The following is a 17974-nucleotide window of genomic DNA, read 5'->3' on the forward strand; positions in this document are numbered from 1 at the left end:
ATATGACTGATGTCTGACATCATAGATGTCTTATGTTATATAGACCACATGAGACAAACACAATATGTCCATATATGGGCATTTCAAGCTATGGGCTTAATATTGATGACATCAGGGATCTCCATATTTGGGCATACAAGGGACAAGGACAGAATGTAATGTCACAACAATGTGATGTCATAGATCAGCTATAGACATTGAGGCGTTACCTCAATGTCAGGCGTTACTGACAAGATGTGACGGTTTTCATAGTTAACAGCGACCTACGGTCGCAATTAGTCAATCAATGCACCACCATTGTTATTTTGTACTTTGTTGCACATCGGTGTTGTGCAAAAATAATAAATGTTTTCCTCTTTTAGAATTCCTTTCACATTTTTTTAAACTTTTTGCCTATAATGCCAAAATAAGGATCAGTTATTAATTATTTTATGACCGTAACAATTATTTGTATTATCAATTATTGGATTAACTGTTGCACGTCTCAGCTAATCACAGCGATACAGTGCTTCCAAACTCCCCATTACATCATGAGTTAGAATTGGGAAAGAGATAATAGAAAAGAGAGGATCAAATACATAGATTCCACATAAGAGAAAACTGCTTCATTGATGGGAGATGTTTAAAAAGATTGCAATTTACGTTTAGGAAAGGAGACGGGCAGGAAGAGAGAAGTACTTTAGTGAGACTACAAAATAGAAGTTTTAGTGCTGTAAGATATGTCCACAGAAATACAACTTTGGAACACACGAATGCAGTTTTTTAGAATGGAGAAAAAACTGGATATATAACAATACATTGATCTATTATTTAAGAGCCTGTGGCATTCAACCTTTAAAGAAGAAAGACACCAGAGCTACATATGTTTTGTGTATTTGGTTTGTGCGCAGTAGTTAGTAGTTACGCGAAACAATACTTATTTTCCATCAAAATGTACACATCCAATGAAGCCTTAAATTCATAGATATGTTTTTGTTGCAATCCGAATCGTAAGCCAATAATTTGATGACTGGCGGAGTCTCAATGGAGTGCGTATATGTTTGGTAAATATATTGCTATTTGGTGTGGTCAGATTTGTCATCTGACCACACCAATAATAACAATGTGTGTATTCATTTTGATCAAATCTAATTGTGCATATGTCACAGATTCTTGAGACTGAAGGCCGCTAGTAAGTATCGGTAGTTGAAATGACTTGCTGTGAAGTCATCTTATAGTGCACGACTGCACGTAACCAATTTAATCATGACAGAAACTGCATTGTCACATCCAGTTTAATAGGTAAGTTAAGCCTCACATGGTCAGGAGGTATAGTCTAATGACATGAACGATAGATCTCTATCTGTGCATAACTTACACTACAGTATATGTAACCCGCCATTTTTCTTTTGGCCCTGCTATGGGTTCTACAGTCCATTTATCCAACTCTTTGGTCTAAACATCTCAAAAACCATGGGCAGGTGCCGTCAATAGAGGGCACTAATGCACCACACCAACTCTCGCCAAACCTACAGTAGATCTTCCTTGAATAAATATTACTTTAAAATATATTCGCTATACATTTTAATTTATCAAACCAACATGGTAAATGTTATATAGTTAATGACTAGTGAGTGAAATGTATAATCTGCCATGAAATGTAGATTAAAGACGTTACTAAGCTTAAAGGGATATTTCACTTTCAAAAACATTTACAGTAATTTTTTCGTCTACTCCGGCTTTTGGGAGCAACCCGGACAGTTTTTTTGAGTTGCTTGATTCAGTATTTAGATATTTGATATTCATTTTTATCAGACACACCTCCTTCCTTTACAAACCCATTATATCTTCAAACTCTATTTTAAACATTATAGATTCATCGAAAACACCCGTCTTTGGTTCTGGTGACTCAGACTGCCCTCCTAATACATGAGGGGCCGTGTTTTGTCAATTACTTTTTTCAATTACGTTTTTTCATGTTTTTGGAAAAAAAAAAATTTTTTAAAAGTAATTGAAATAACATGGCCCCCTCATGCATTGAGGCTCTTTTCCACCGGCAGCGATAACGATGACGATAACGATTTAAAAAAGTGGGTTTTCAATTGAAGTGGATCGGCAGCATCCACCCAACACCGATAAAGACAACGATAGCCGACAACTACATCGTTAGGATCAACAACGATGTGGTTAAGATCACAGTGATATGGAACTGGGTCTCTGACAAACAGCTCGAGGTGCGCTCTGCGCGAGCGGCTGTTAATTGGCGCCTCTTCACATTGATGTCCGATAACTTTATCGGACATCAATGTGAAGGCATAATTATCGCTGTGATATTTTATGGCTATCGTCATCGTTATCGCTGCCGGTGGAAAAGGGCCTTTAGGAGGGCAGTATGAGTCAGTAGAACCAAGGGCGGGTGTTTTTGATGAATCTAATATGGTTAAAATGGAATTTAAAGTAGTACAATGGGTTTGTGAATCAAGCAACTTAAAAACTGTCTGGGAAGTTCACAAAAAAAATGTCCCAAAATGTTTTTCAACTTTTTTTTAATACTGTGTGCTCAAAAGTCTTTACCACCGTGGCACCGCCCTGGCTGCTGCTTCTCATTCCACCTGGTGAGCTTTGCTTTCTATGCCCATTATGTCTATGCTGAGTTATGCTTCGACGAACAACGGCGATGTTCGCCGTGCGTCGAAGTATAAACCAATCTTATTGAGGCATGAAAGGCAACACAACTCCCAGAGTTCTCAACAGATTTACACGTTTGGTTTGTATGATGCAAGATGACGGGTGTCTTGTACACGCGAAGGCACGCCTGCAAGACACCAGTCATGTTGCCAATCCTTAGCAACAGGCATGATGAATTTATTTTATGGAGTACGTTTTATTATTTACATACCCTGTAGCCAAGGTATGGTAGCTGCCAATGCTGCCATACCTTGCCACTGATACCTCTGCAGTGCAGCGCTTTGAGATACTTGGCTGCGCTGTGGGAGTGGGACTCATTCAATTTGTGAAAACAGACGATAATATGGATTTTGGGAGCGTAATCACAACACAATATATTTTATAGTTGAAGGGTAAATACACAGTATATGTAGGCCGGGAACATGACACTAAAGCATTTTGCATGAATTCATGCGTTGTCATGTCTTACGGACATACAAGCCAATACGAAGTGTAAACGCGATACATGTTTTGGTAACAACACCAAAACGAGAATGACAACGTACCCGTATAATCATAGCCTAAGAATGTTGGTTTTCATACCAAAATGCTTACGTAGATTGTACAAATAATATAGCCCAACATATAAAACAAAACATCTTTGTCTGTTATTGCAGTGAATATATAGATCATATAATACAGCAATGTTATTATTAGCACATAAAGGTATAATACGTGATCTTTTTTATTCATACCATAGTTATGTTAATAACCCAAATAAAGTAGTGTGCTAATATAGTACATGTTATTTTTAGCTTAATTTTAAATGTAGCACTACCTGGGGAAAAATCCACAAGCTGCCACGAGTGACCGTGGGTACTGTTAGATAGTCTATGGAGCTGCTCTAGATTATACAAAATGTGTCAATCTGTTTAGTTTAGGGTGGGACTTGTTCATATACACTAATTAAAACTGTGGTACAATTTGATAGAAATTACTTGTATACTTTACTATACTATACTATACTATACTATACTATACTATAGGGTTGATGATACACTGCAATGTTGATGCCTAATTTGTTCTTCACAAACCTATGGCATTATTTTGTCACAAAGAGAAGAAGATTTGATCAGTGCAGCACTGGGGTGGCCATGTTTGACATATGGAATTATTTCTGTATCAAGGTGGCTTACAGTGACTGTTCTGAGCACAGTGACACTTTAGCTTGTGTTTATTGGCCTCTATGGCCAACTACAGCCATCATCCCTAGGGTTGATGCTGTAAGTTATCAGCTCTAGGGTTGATATCAGTTGTCACCCTCTCTCCTTTTCTTACTCGCCCAGGGCAAATAATGGCCTCACAGACAGGTTGTATTAAACCTCAGGTTGACATCCATTTGTAAAGTGCCTATGACTAGCAATAATGCCCACCTAATGAACTGATTTAGCTTATTTTAATTAAGTCAGCCGTAGGCTTTTGATGCCTGCCTGCTAAGGCAGGCAGCAAAATGACAAAATGCCTCAAATCACTACTGATAGTAGTAATGATCCAGCTCATATGAATGAGGTGGTGTACTTAAAGGGTGGCTCTTAACTGCGCCGAAAAGTCGGAAAGCGTCTGCTGCCGACAGGGAGCCGTCGGGAGCTTGTCGGCAAGAGACGCTTGCCGTCGATAAAGCCGTCGGGATCCGTTGATGAAAAACTGGACATGTTCCGTTGTTGCCTAACCGTCGGTAGAAATTAGGGGGTAAATACTCCTGTACTGTGGACCTTTTAACAAGCCTAAATAAGCCAGAGACATTTTCCCGTCACACATTTGAACTAAATACCATATTCTCAATCTCAATTCTCAATTCCTATACCAAGCAATCAACTCCAAAGCAAAGCTAGCACTAAAATGCTTTGTTTTAGTTTTTGTCGAAGATGAGTGTTGCAACATTTGCTGTGTGAGTGAAACAAGCGAACAGGTCTATGAAAACAAGCCAAGAAGAAACAACCATTTTCACCACCTATTACAACAGCTTTTTATTAAATAATCTTGAAAGCAAGACCAAATAAGCAACTGCACTTCGGAAAACAAGCCATAAACAAAAGCAACCTGCAACTATGAATATTTATAAGCAACTTTACAGGAAGACCTAAAGTCGCTTATAAAGAGCAGACCTGGTAACACAGTGGCAGTCCAACTAAATGCCACAGACATGTTTCAGGGTTGTTTGGCACTCGGCTTTGCCTCGTGCCACAACCCTGAAACAGTGGTAAATCAGCCAACAACCCACTCCCTCTCATGGCAAATGGCTTACTTTAAGTCTGTTTGATGAAGAGCTGCCATAACTCTGCATGCAATATTATAATATTTTCCCCCACTAGAGGGTGCTTTTGTTCACTAATTATCAACCTCCATCAACCATCATCGACTACAGTACAGACATTAGTGCCTAACAGCCACTGCTGCAGATGTATTTGATCCCACAATATGGCACAAGTATGGCTGCATGTGGTAATAGTAGTAATACACAGTTGTGATTTAAGAGTCGTGCAAAACCAAATGACAGTCAATTAGAACTGTATACTTTGGATTCAGTCTGCATCAATGTAGCCTAAATAAATAACATACATAATTGTGGACATGCAAACACATTTATCTTAACGTTTCTTAAAAGCCGGACAAACACAGGTTCCTTTAGGTATTTACTGCTGAAATTCACCATGTGAAAAATGGCTGATGGTTCTTGTAGTAAATGCAGAGGAGCTCCCCATGTTTGAATGGCTTTTTATTACTATTTAGGGCGTTATCAGATTAGATGTTCTTTACCAGGAAACTGAAGGTGTTGGAGCATTTGGTATTATGAGCATGTTATTGTTTTTTATAAATATGGCCAGAATATTTCCTGCAGACAGAGATGGAGCCTTAATTGTTCAAAATAATTTACCAAAAAATGTATTTTAGCAACTAATATCCAGGAATAAAGTTTTTCTTTTTTTAATTTGCCAGTCCACAAAAATCTAATCCAATTGTTTCTTTTCTTTCTTTCTTTCTTTCTTTTAAATGTCAGGCAAAATGCCTCGCAGCACAGAACAGAACAAAAGCGAAGCATTTTAGCCAAAATATGTAGAACCACAGAATTTCTTGACATGACGTGATGTTAACAGTCTGGACTGGTTCTGCTGTCTGTCCACAACGTTGCATCGCGGATTCGCAGTAAATGTAAAACTCCGCCAGGGTACAGATTTAACCACATATGGATCCGGACCCAGAGTAATTATAACCAAACACACCCGCTCATATAATTCCCAAGTACTGTATAGGATGAGCCGCTGAGCCAATTAATCAGCTCTTCTTGTGTGCCTCGTCTTGCTGTTAGAGGATAGGCGGTGTGTGGGAGAGTGTGTGAGTGTGCGCGCGCGCGCCTGTTTGTGTGGGTGAGGAGTCAACAGTCAAGCCGTCCTCTTCACGTGGATGCGACATTCCTTTTTTCCCGTTTCTTGATACAATATATTTCTCATTGGGACACCGCTGTCATAGAGCAGAGGAAAAGTAATTTTCCTCACTACTGCGCCTATGATTGACAACGGTAGCCGCGGGTGGTACTTGCTACGGATACATCTTGTACGTTCAGTCCGTCCAGTTGGGAGCTGTACGTAAGGGTCCGTGTACAGACCTAAATCATCCGGACGATTACGTACTGGGAGATGAAACGGATCAAACGCACGAAATCTCTCTCCCCCTCCGTTTCTTGTGTATTCCTGCGGTCCTTATGTACTACTCTGCATGGTAGTGGTACTTAAGCCGTTATTCAGATGATAGACAAGCCAGTGGGCCAATCATGTGATGTCTCTCTGCTCTGTCGGCCTGTGCTACTGAAGGATTGGCCCTCTCCACTTAGTGGCCGCCAGCCCAAAGATTAACTTAACTATCCTAAAATGGGGCAAAAAAATAAATAAATACACATTTGAGTGAGCACACCTCCAATGTGGCCTTTTAAAAAATGGTGATCCGTGTAAGTGATGGTGGGTGATAAGATGCCATGAAATGCAGCTCAAAGCGCTTTACAGAGCAGAAAATGAAGCACAAGTGTTTAACAGAAAGAAATACACATGAATTCAATAAAGCAGAAAAATAAAAACAAAACATTGAAGAACAATTTCAGAACAGTGTGGACGTCAATAGCATCAAAGGGATTAAAAAATTCAGCTAAAATCAAGAGTAAAGAAATAGGTTTTGAGCTGTGCTTTAAAGCTATCCACAGAGGCTGCCTGTCTTAGGTGTAGTGGGAGTTTATTCCAAGCTGTCGGTCCGTAGAAGCAGAAAGCTGCTTCACCATATTTTTTGTCATTGTAGGCACATCGAGTAGGTCAGCACAGGAAGACCTGAGTGAGTGGTTTGAGATAGTTGCAGTGCAAACGTTTGTTGCTTCTACACATGGCACATTTTCTAGTAGTGACATTTTTTACACCTGGAGTGCCATGTGTTGTTTCATAACCACACTGTTATGACACTGAAGTAAACTTTCAAGGCGGAGAGTTACAGTTTAACAGAGCTGTGCTTTTTATAGTGTTGAACGTTTGTGAACTGGAATGTGGCAACAGGTGTGGATTCATCAGTCAAATAGTCATTGTGGAGCTTGTGATGATCCTAATACGATTTTAAAAGCAAGAAATGTCTATTATTTGTATGGGAGACAGGGTGTTAAATTCAATTGTGGTAGAGAATTGGTGACTCTGTAAGGCCGTTTACAACTTGTTGTCCATGAATACTTTTATATGCCACTCAGCTCTGATCTCCTGTATGTTACCTCCGTCAAGGTTGTTGTTAGTCTATCTGTGACCAACATGTCTCAAAAGATAAAGGCCTGACTGCCATTAAATTGGCTGTGCACATTTATGATCGCAAGAGGAAGAAACCTATTGGTTTAGTGACCCCATGACATTTTTCTCTTGCACCACCATTAGGCCAAACTCTCAAATTGGCAAACTGGGATGATTTTTAGGCCTTGACGGAGGTTCTCCACTCTAGCTAGTGCATTTTTGTTCTTTCTGATTTACTCCATATTTTGTTTTAAAAGAATATTTTATCAAGGCATAGTCTAGACATAAGCTTTCTCAGCTTACAAAAAAAAAACACAACATCAAAATTGTTTGCATGTCTGTGTCTAACTCGACGCCTAGTCTGTGTAATTGTCATAGCAGTGATTTTTATGTGTTAATGTGTTTTCTATGCTCTCTCCTCCCTTTCCATTATCCCCAACCCCTTAATCATTCATAAGTTTAACTTTGCAGTGTTTCTCTGTATAATATAGGCGGCTTACATTCCAAAAAGCAAATGGGAGATGGACACGTCTGAGGCAAAACTTGGTAGGTATTCCCTTTTTACATGCATTCTTTCCCGAACCAGTTAAACACTTATGTTGCTATGATTTTTTCAATGTCCCACGTTGCCATGGTTACCATAGACTTCCATGTAATTGCGCAATTGTGTAAAAAGTGCACGCCCATGCCTAGATGATGCACCACGTGTGTGCACACTGTTCACAGCTTTCAAACAAAAAAATCCGCTTGGAAATCCGTTCAGGCATTCATGATTTATGGGCCATTATGTTTTCTTCAGATGTAAACAAACATGGCTGCCATGTTTGAAAGAATGGGTTGGTATGGGGGTTAAACATGCAATTTCGCGATTGCGATCATGCCTAATACATTTCTGGAGGTCCAAAAAAAAAATGAAAAAAAAAATTGAAAAATTATTATTATTTTTTTTCTTCAAAAACGGCCCAAACTCGGTAAACTCGGGGTTGGCACAGCGTTGGTACCAATACAAACTCGGGAAACTCGGGGTTGGCACCAGATGTGTTAAGTTTGACATAGTTTGATATTTACATTTATACCTGTTCTGCTGTTCTCCATTATTTGATTTGATTTACATACCAGAGTTGTACGATCATATCTGGCTACACAACTACGCGTTCAGTATCTGGACAACGTACTGCAACATAACGTCGTTGTCAGGTGAAAACCTTGTATGTCCAAAACCCTTTGTTTTGCATTTATCAATTTAAAAATGATTTATGTGCGAGGCGTTGTGTGCTTGTAGATCGGCTGTTTTCGCTACTTTTGTGCGACGGCCTTGCATGATGAAGCAGGGCTTTACTTTGCGAAAGAACGTACAAATTTGAAACTTGGAGATACAAGGTTTCCAGCCGACAACGACGATATGGTGTATATTGTACATCTGTGTTGTGTTATGACCTTTCCTTGTGTCGTGAATAATGACTATTCTTTGTTACGCTGCCACTCCAAGAAATCTGCAGTGACTTGTTCCAAACATGTGGCAGCATTTAAAATTTAAATGACTGTGGCAAAAAATTTCCACATTATGCTCACATCGACATTTCTGTCCCATGTTTTATTGTTTTGGGAGAAATTGAACTCAAACGACATCTTGAGTTGAACATACTTTGATACAAAGCAATGATTCAGTTTTAATTTCTGTTCACAAGTAGCGTGAGGTCCTCTCATGCTCTTCTGAATTTAATATATTTTTGTTAACAATGTTTCAGGCAGTTATTATGGGCCTGTCGGAAAATGCAAGGTTCTTGGCACATGCACTTACAGCAGGTCGCAACATTGTGGGGCAGTGAAAATATTGCGCCTCAAGCTTATAGATCGTAAAACAGAAAGGGGGAGAAATATTGTTTAAAATGACTTAATTCAGGAGATTGAATGCCAGGTCAGGGAATTGATGCCATCATGTCAAGCTGGAGGTAACCTGGACACACCATTCTTTCTTTTTATAAAGACAAGTTGGATGGCCTGATGGGCGGTGGGAAGAGGAAACGTGAAGGCGATGGCGCTGAAGACATGGAGGACCTCCTACAGCTGCCAGATGACTATGCTACCCGCATGTCAGAACCAGGAAAGAAAAGGGTAAATGGGAACACAAGTCTTGCGTCATAATCTTTTATGATTTGATAATGAGAGGTGATGAAAATAAATAATACTCAGGGCTATAACTGTCAGTTTAAAAAATATAATATATATATATATAAATGTTGGTTTGTCAGTGACAGCCACTGAAAAAGGCAGCGGAGTCAAAATGTTTGTCTGTTGTGTACATGTCTTTAAATTACCTTGGAAGATTCTACGGAATCATCTAGAGTTCGGTCCCTGTTTGTAGTGATGTGTTCAATAACTACGTTTATGATCCTCTAGTGCGTATGATACTGTTAATGTTAAATATGAACATAAACTAAAGGCATTAAGCAGCAGAACTATTATGAATATATCAATTTCCTGCTCATGACGCGTTGCGGTCGTTCCGCCTCTTCTAGGTGCGATGGGCTGATCTTGAAGAACAGAAAGAGGCTGACCGAAAACGAGCCATCGGCTTTGTGGTGGGTCAGACAGACTGGGAGAGAATCACGGATGGGACCGGCCAGCTTGCGCAGAGAGCACTCAATCGTACTAAGTATTTTTAAGAAGAAAACATCACTCTTTTGTCTTGTCATAAAAAAGGTTTGTATGATATTCTACTGAAATACACAATTTATAATAGAACTTAATGTTTGAAAGTAAAAGGCAGTAAGAACAGAGTAAAATTAAAGATTCTAACTACTGTCTTTTCTAGTGATGCACATGTAATGATGAAATGTAGCTTGGTTTCTCCAGCTACTGTACCCTGCCACCCTGTCATAATAACGATATGCCATTTCATGTTAAGTTCATCTGGTAGCCGAGTAAAGAATCTTAAGCTGAATGTTTTCCAGTTATTCTTATCAATTTGAATTGAATGCTAAAAGTTTGACCAAGTCTGAGTTGAATACCAAAATTTGCAATGAGAACAAATTTAATACAAATGTTTTCAATTATTTAATTTTTTCTCTGCAGGTATTCAGACGATGAACTCATGGAACACTCATCTGGATGAAGTTACTTATAAAATTCAAACATTAATTTCAGTGCTGGATATGCAGTAGAGATTTACGTTTTAAATAAGTGTTCCTGATATTGACTTTATAGTTTTTTCATTCTGTGCTTTTGGCCACGCATATTGTATCCAGTCGTATTTGCGTTGTTGTTTTACACTGTTCTAGGTATACCTGTAGCACCATGTCTTCATTCTCAAATAAGAAATAATAAAGTTTTACAAAATAACTTTTTTTTGGAGTGTCTTGTCTGAGCGGTCATTGAGCTTAACCACCCAAATCCATGTGATGTCTGGCAGCCAAACGGGGTTCTATACTGGCAATGTGAAATTGGCTGGTGTTGGCTGTTCTCTTTATCCACCTGTTTCCGCAAGAATTTACTGTAGCATTATCTGTGGGACACTTCCGGTGAACAGCCGACATACAAGCGCACGTCGCGTCGCAGATGCAACTGTTCTGAGCTTGTAGATCATTCTCGGCTGCAACGCCGGAAACTGCCGCACACCCTCTGCGCGATGGGACGTGGGAAAGTTGTGGATATAGTAATGATATTACCAGGCACCAACACCAGCCAATAGCAGACGGCCAGTTTAGTACCCTGCTTTAAACCAATATTGTCCGGCTTCACACAGATCTGGGTATGGGGTTTGGTAACCCATTAAGTAAAATGTTATGGTTTTAAGAAGGTTATTAATCATGAACTGTGAGTTCCCAGCCCATTTGAAAAATATTTATTATTGTGCCCATTGTTGCCACAGGTAAATGTTCAGATTACTGTAAGCTGTAACACTTTGGAGGGGCTGGAATTTGTCTCAGTTCCTGATAAATTATGTATACTGTAGAATTTTGAAAAATATTAGTATTGTTCAGTATTATCTGGTGTTAAACAATGCAACAGCTTTCTTTCTTTTATTCAGTCTCATTTCAGAAAGTCCTGTATCGTACTGTCTGGGTATAGTTAAAATACAGATTTGACAATCAATATGAAAAGTTGTGATGCTGAAAGGCACTCATAATCGTACCCAGATCGTACCGTCTGGGTATAGTTAAAATACAGCTGAAAGGCACTCAGAAGAGTGCGCCGATGTCAACCTTTTGTTAACGTTCAACTAATAACTACATGTACTGACAATTGATGATTTATGGGAGGTTCTGAAATGGGGACTGAGTCATTTTCTGCTGCTATTATAGTGGACAGGATATTCAATTTAACGTCATCCCAGTATTGGTGTTCACCGTGGCGTTGACATTGCTTTATGTGAGACAACTTGTCTCCGGGAGACGATCGTTCCAGAAAGCGGTTCAGACACAATGTGAGCCTACAGTTTATTTTGACAATATACTTAACTACCATTCATCCTGCGTCATGCAGAGATCAGTGCCCAAAGTTGTGGACGTTATGACAATCTATAATTTTTTTTTACATATCAACTGTATCTAAGAAGTAAGAATTGTATGAGTGAACTATCATATTTTGCATGTTTTAGGTCCAAAAGTCCAGGACGTCTTACAAAAGTCAATTGTCAAATGTAATACTGAGCATATGTTATTGCCTACTATCAACCACTATCAACATGTTGACAAAGAATGATTTTGGTTACAGGCAAATGTTCCTCTCTGAATTCATTCACTGAAGCATTATGTGTAGCCCTCTGTCTGCGGCGTGGTCAGAACTACAGTATCTAAGATATCTGTTAGATTAACAGCTGGCTACAAAACAAGCCCCACACGTGAACCTTTGTCGGGATGTACACATTAAGTATGTAGAGAATGTTCAACAGTAAGGCTGCAGCATTTTCATTTCACTGCAGGTGACCGCCTGCTGTTTTTTTTATGACACGTTTATGTGAAATAACTGAAATTACACTTCAAATTCTTCATGACATGACAGTTCTTCATGACATGATAGTTGAGTTATTCTATGTATGTATGACTGCACACCAAGTTTAGGTATTTCCACGGTTTCTCCAGGCAACTTGAACTTACTATTCATATATTATACTGTATGAGAATATATGACACACACACAAAAAACAGGCATGTTCACAGAAAATCTGAACGCCAACAGTTAACGCCTCAAAACCAAATATTTCAGAGATGCCCGAGACGAGAATTTCAGGATCATTAAAACATCAATATTGATGCTGGGATAAAGACAGATGAAGCAAGGAACGATGTACTGTATAACTGCACCTGGCACCAGTGAAAGAAGAGAAGACCATGTTTGATTAACCAGAGATGGTGAGCAGTATCTCAGTATCTATAAAGATGATGAGGATCTTCATGGTAAGTTGAAGAAGAGGAAATGTTCTAATTTAAATTCTGATAGTTGTGGTGTTGGTTATGTGTGTAATTATGCATTCCGTATGTAAAACCTTTGCAGTGCAATATTCATAGTTGATACATTTGCTTTATTGTGAAAGCTCTTGATTATTAAATTATTTTTTTCCTTGTGTGTGTGATGTGTATTTTGTGGTGTATTATTACTGTGTGTGTGCTCTTAATGTTTACTTGTGTGGAGTATATAGGATGTGATATTTTTAATGCGCCTCTAGAGCAAGCAAGTGGCTTTCTAACTCTTGCTCTAGATGGAAAGAACACTAAAAAAAATCACATGCAATCATGACTAAAAAGATTCAGATGTCAATTTGGCAAAATTGAATCATCCTTAAAACATCAATTGTACTTGCCTTAAACATTTTAGTATCAGTGTTCAGTACCTCGGTAGACTTGAAACAAAACTGATATTTTTGCTGTGATAATTTGGTTAAATACATTGTGTAATTGCACAGACCCATCGCATGTTTAACAATACTGACTAATTCCAAAGGAATGGACTTCATGTACCGCCTTCATATTGTTTATTGGGTACATTTGGGACATTACAAGCATAGGTCTGCTTATCCATGGGAAGCGCAGGCTCATCAGGGCTCACAAAAATAATTCGGCATTGATATACTGTAAACAAACATCTCACAGAACACAGTGTATTCATAACTCTAGGGCTGACTTTTGAATTCTGATGGTATATCACTGTCCAATTTACATATTCCCTTGTAGATTGCCTTCTTCCAAGAGGGGTCACAGTCTTTGCCCATCAAAATGGCAGTGTAAAGTTCTCTCACTGTAATCTCAGCAACTTCAAGGAATCGATCAGGAACCTGTTTAATAAACAGAAAAGAGCAGTTTCTTGTAACTATTCTGTTCAGATACAATACTGTGTGTGTGTGTGTGTGTGTGTGTGTGTTGAACGTGTGTACATTACTGATATTCTGAATTGTTGTCCAGTTAAGGTAAGTCACAAGTAAAAAAGAACAAAACAGATGTGGCTATACACAAAAGAGGAATCAAATAACATGCTGTAATTTTTTGCAGAGTGGTTTGGAGGGGGAGGCCAAATCACTACCACTGAGTAACTCCCATGCGTTCTAGATAACAATGATCAATTTGATTGTAATATAATAATCATAATCATCTACACATTCTTTCCTGTTACCTGCAGCTGTATTATGTGAATTCAACAATTATTTTAACATCACCAAGTATCCATACGTAGTCCACATGTGCTCTGGAAGAAATATGACCTTGTGTCCGACAGTTCAATGTCAAATGTCGCCTTGTATTTAAGATCTACAAGCTCGTGTCATGTTGCTAGACGTGAGCTTGTAGAACAGCTATTTTCACCTGTGACATCCAAAATAGGGATGCCAGGTTAAAGAAACCGCAAAAGGAAATGCTGCATTAACTTCCTATGTACTTGTCTCAGGCTTGGACTACAGTATAACAAACTGTTTTACTAATCTAGAATTACTGTTGTGGTCACGGCATGGGCACGTTCGGTTCTGCTACATGTATATGGAATAATATATTTTTTAGATACTTGTAATCAATACTCAACTTGTAAACTCAAGGTACTGTAAATTACTAATTGGGTTTTAATACCAACTTAGAGATTCAGTTCAGGGAAGGCCTATGATGATGTGTCAATGATAATATTCTAGGTTTAGGATAGGCACAAGTTAGCTGAATTGTAAGTATAATGTTATGTTTGTTAGACACGTGCCTCTATTGCCACAGACATCCCTTTGTTTAAAGTTTTCCGACCAGAGCGTTCATCCCTCTCAGCTTTCCTACTGTATTGTAGTAATCAAAAATACAAAGCCTTTGAAATAAAAACAGTTGTGGAATGTCCTGCCATGCTGACAACATAAATGCAGCATCCTGGGATTGAATTAGGTTTGAAGCTGTTGAATGTTGTCATGATGTCTCCTTGCCCTCCTTCCTGTATCTGCCCACACTGTTCAATGAGGCAGAGGTACTGTCTGGTTTATCCTTAGTTGAGCACCGTGTCTTGCACTAAAAATAACAGATCTACAAGCTCACTGCGCATTTTTAACTTGTAGATTGGATATTTTAGGTGTGTAACACGGGCATGCAAGTAAGTATAAACTAGTAAGATGCCTCAGGGCGACATGCGACCTCGGTCGCGCCATTTCTTGGCCGTCTGCCCAGAGATGTACATCGGACCAGTTAACCATATGGAGACCCCTGGTACCCATATGGAGATCCATGTACTGTATATGGAGATATGCTGTGAGAGCCCAAACATGTTTACTCAGTTATTATTATGTGAAAGTCCTATGACGTCTGACATCATACATACAATCCCCTTTATGCCCATACATGGAGATCCCCGTCTGTAGAACCAGCCACACAGATATGGGCTGTCTTGGCCATAGGCCTATATGGATTCTATAAGTGTGGTATGTGGCCTCCATATATGGGCATTCCCATATGAAGTCCTGTTAGATATGGGCTTAATATTGATTCCATTTATGGGCATAAAAGGGATTCTGTTAGATACTTGTAATCAATACTCAACTTGTAAACTCAATGATGTCTCCTTGCCCTCCACACTGTTAAATGAGGCAGAGGTACTGCCTTATTTATACTTAGATCAGCACCGTGTCTTGCACTAAAAATAACGGATCTACAAGCTCACTGCGCATTTTTGAGCGGTGGTAAACCGCTCCATAGAGTGGCTGTGCGTGTGTCTGTAGCCTTTTTCCTCAGCGTTTTGCCATAGCAAAATGTGTGTACGTAGCATCATGTTTGTCTAGTGATGTCATATGTTGTATGTCTGTAGTCTTTTTCCTCAGCGTTTTGCCATAGCAAAACGTGTGTGTGTAGCATAGCCTGTACATCCTAGACTCAAATCCTAGTCTGAAGACGTTATGCAAGCACGACCACCGCTCACTTCACATTGGGTGTGATTTTTAACTTGTAGATTGGCTATTTTAGGTGCATAACACGGGCATGCAAGTAAGTACCAGTAAGACGCCTAAGGGCGTCAAGTCGCGCCATGTCTTGGCCATCTGACCTCATATGGGAATGCCCATATATGGAGGCAACATACGCTAACAGAATCCACAGATGGCCAAGACAGCCCATATCTTTGTGGCAGGTTCTACGAACAGGGTCCCCATAATAGGCATCTCCATATACGGGCATAAAGGGATTATGTGATTGTGGTTCCCCTGACATCACAGTAATGTCAGAGTGTGATGTTAGAGCAGCAAACCCATAGACCGTATCAAAGCGTACAAGTCCAGACGGAGACATGATGTGCCGTTTCACATAACATACCAGTAAGACGCCTAAGAGCGAAAAGCAGGGCGAGGGCCTGCCATCTGTCTTGGCCATATATGGATTATGTTAGTGTGGTTCTAACAGGGCATCATCTGGGATACAATCCCTTTTATGCCCATATATGGAGATCCCTAACAGAATCAGAGATCCCTGCTCTGAGTATCTGACATCACTGTGATGTCACCTGTTTATGCCCATATATGGAGATCCCTACTCTTGAGTATCTGACATCACTGTGATGTCACAGAGATGTGTCAGGGGAACCACAGTGTCAGGCGTTATCCGTCCGAACAGACACGGATATGCTGTGACGGTTCTGATTGCGACTGTAGGTCGCAAGTTTAGTATGTGAACACAGCTGTCCGTATGTATCTCTGTCACGCCTGACACTGGTTCTATGGGTTTGTCGCTCTGACATGCTCTGACGTCACTGTGATGTCAGGGGAACCACTCTTAACAGAATGGGTTTGCCGCTCTGACATCACACTCTGGCTTCACTGTGATGTCACACTAACAGAATCCCTTTTATGTCCATATATGGAGTTCCCTGATGTCACATACCACACTAACGGCTGGTTCTACAGACAGGGATCTCCATGTATGGGCATAAAAGGGTATGATGTCAGATGTCATAGTCAGACATAAGACTTTCACATAACAAATAACTGAGTAAGCATGTTTACAGGCGTGATTCAAAACAGCGGCGCAGTTCGGCCAGTGGAGACGCCCCTCTCGTTCCGCTTGCCTCTGATTGGCCTAAGCCCGTGGCGGCACCCGGGTGCACAGACATAGAAAGGTAGACGCCTCTTCCGGCTGGGGGGTGCTGGTCCAAGACTCCTGGCAAGCCTCCCAATAACTCTACGCAAGCCTCCAGAATTCTGAGGCGGGGCTCTTGGGAATTCTGAAGGACGCTTCCTTGTGCGTCACAGAATGGGAAGCTCGGTAGTCCAATCAGATGCAGGACTGGCAGGACTCCCTCTTTCCCATTGGAGGGGGCAGAGTGCCTTCCGCAGTTCCACAGTTATGCACTTCCGCCAGGGGTGTTTGACCAGTCGCGCTAATGAACTGCAGCAGCGGAGGAGGTATCTAGCTTTTTATATCTGTGCCCGGGTGGGGACGCTGTCATCTCTGTCAGGCGCGTAGCGCTTTACTTTAACAATAACCCGACACGTTATAAGTTATCTTGAGAATTGAGTATGACAGTAGTTCGGGTTTAATGTTAAAGCTATACTGTGTAAGATGCCCAACTAGTGGTCATTAGCCCTATAGCAAACCGCGGTCGCGTCCGCGTCTTTCGGCCGTTTTTCGTACCTTCAGACCCCCGCGTCTGCCTCCACCTCGCTGAGATCTATCTTTAGAGGGGTCCCTTGTTCCTGTGCGTTCAGTAATTCCAGAGATACGGACTCCTTCACCCTGCCTGGTAGGCGAAATTACCTAGAGACGGGATGGTACAAACGGGTGACAACAAATATGGCAGCCATAGCGACCCCACTTCAAGATGCGCTGTGATTGGCCGGCAGTTGTATAACCCTCGCTGTGATTGGCCGGTAGTGTGATGACGCAATTTTGGCGCGAGATCCGGTCCCCGGCAAGGATCACAGTTTACATATATAGAGAAGGCTTTACAGGCTGAAATTCACGGCGCGGATCTTCTAAAACTTTTGTGATTTAATAGTTAGGAGAATTTTAAGATTTGTTTTATAAAAAAAGTTACATAGTACAACTTTAAAGTAAAGGCGAATTCGAATAAGCTTT

General features: G+C 40.2%; 1 protein-coding gene across 1 annotated transcript in view; it reads left to right on the forward strand.

Moving 5' to 3' along the window:
- The window catches only part of ylpm1 (YLP motif containing 1), a 62110-nt gene that overhangs the window by 25060 nt on the left and 19076 nt on the right, over window positions 1–17974 (forward strand). The window contains exons 19-21 of the mRNA XM_080745027.1: window positions 7949–8003; window positions 9445–9572; window positions 9977–10113. Coding sequence (XP_080601153.1) covers window positions 7949–8003; window positions 9445–9572; window positions 9977–10113 — 320 coding nt within the window. The remainder of the gene's footprint in view (window positions 1–7948; window positions 8004–9444; window positions 9573–9976; window positions 10114–17974) is intronic.

The sequence above is a fragment of the Nannobrachium achirus genome, assembly GCF_963921795.1.
Source record: "Nannobrachium achirus genome assembly, chromosome: 16".
Lineage (NCBI taxonomy): Eukaryota > Metazoa > Chordata > Actinopteri > Myctophiformes > Myctophidae > Nannobrachium > Nannobrachium achirus.